Genomic DNA, 745 nt, shown 5'->3' with positions numbered 1-745 from the left:
GCCATCACACTGCCGCCAACGCCACAATGTCAAGCCTTTTGGCAAGCACGCATCTCTGAGAGAAGCCTCTTCCCGCGAGAGCCCCTCTCGAAGACATTGAGCGCCGTCCCTCGGCTCATGCGTCTCGGACAGGTCTCCGACTCAAGCTCCACGGGGAGCCACTGCGTCGGTTGCACGACCTGTGTTCCGAGTCGAGCTGAGCAGCGCCAGCTCGGCAACAGTGAAACGTTGGTAGGACTCGCCTACCCCAGCACCCTTATGGCATGCGGGGAGGCGACCACTGCCAAGAGTACACTGGTGCTCGCATGGGAAGGATAGAAGCTGCCGGAGAGGACTTTGGTCCAAACGGCTTAAGCAAAGCCTTTGATCGCAAGCGCGACATGAGCTGAACTCCCTCCGGTGAAGGAGCGTCTCTCAGTTCAATATCACTCTGTTGAGTTGCGGAGGGGAATGTGTCGCCCTCAGAATATTTGCCCCCCCCTTTGTTTGCCAATCATGGCCGGAATCGTCCAACCCGACGAGGCTGCTCGTGTGGATGCGGAGGCAATGGTCGCTGCAGAACAAGATCAAGAGGTTGGGGATGTTGAGCATGATGAACTCGCCGAGGCCGCCGCCGAGCTCCTGGCCAGCCTCCCACTCAAAGCTGCGGACTTCCTACGCAACAATGCGAGCCTGGCTGCGCAAAAGGACGTTGCAGCGTGCCTCACCAAAAATGGGGTGACGAATGGAATACTACTCCAAGACT

At 58.4% G+C, this 745-nt stretch overlaps 1 protein-coding gene across 1 annotated transcript; it reads left to right on the top strand.

The window, feature by feature from the left end:
* Positions 1-495: 495 nt before the first annotated feature.
* Positions 496-717, top strand: Pmar_PMAR014554 (hypothetical protein; the record flags this gene model as incomplete). Its single annotated transcript, XM_002777876.1, has 1 exon — positions 496-717. A coding segment is annotated over one exon (222 nt), but the record flags the coding sequence as incomplete, so codon positions are not given.
* Between the last annotated feature and the right edge of the window lie 28 nt (positions 718-745).

This window comes from Perkinsus marinus (genome assembly GCF_000006405.1).
Source record: "Perkinsus marinus ATCC 50983 genomic scaffold scf_1104296951008, whole genome shotgun sequence".
Lineage (NCBI taxonomy): Eukaryota > Perkinsozoa > Perkinsida > Perkinsidae > Perkinsus > Perkinsus marinus.
Note: the sequence above shows the minus strand (reverse complement) of the source record. Positions and strands in the feature narration are given on the sequence as shown.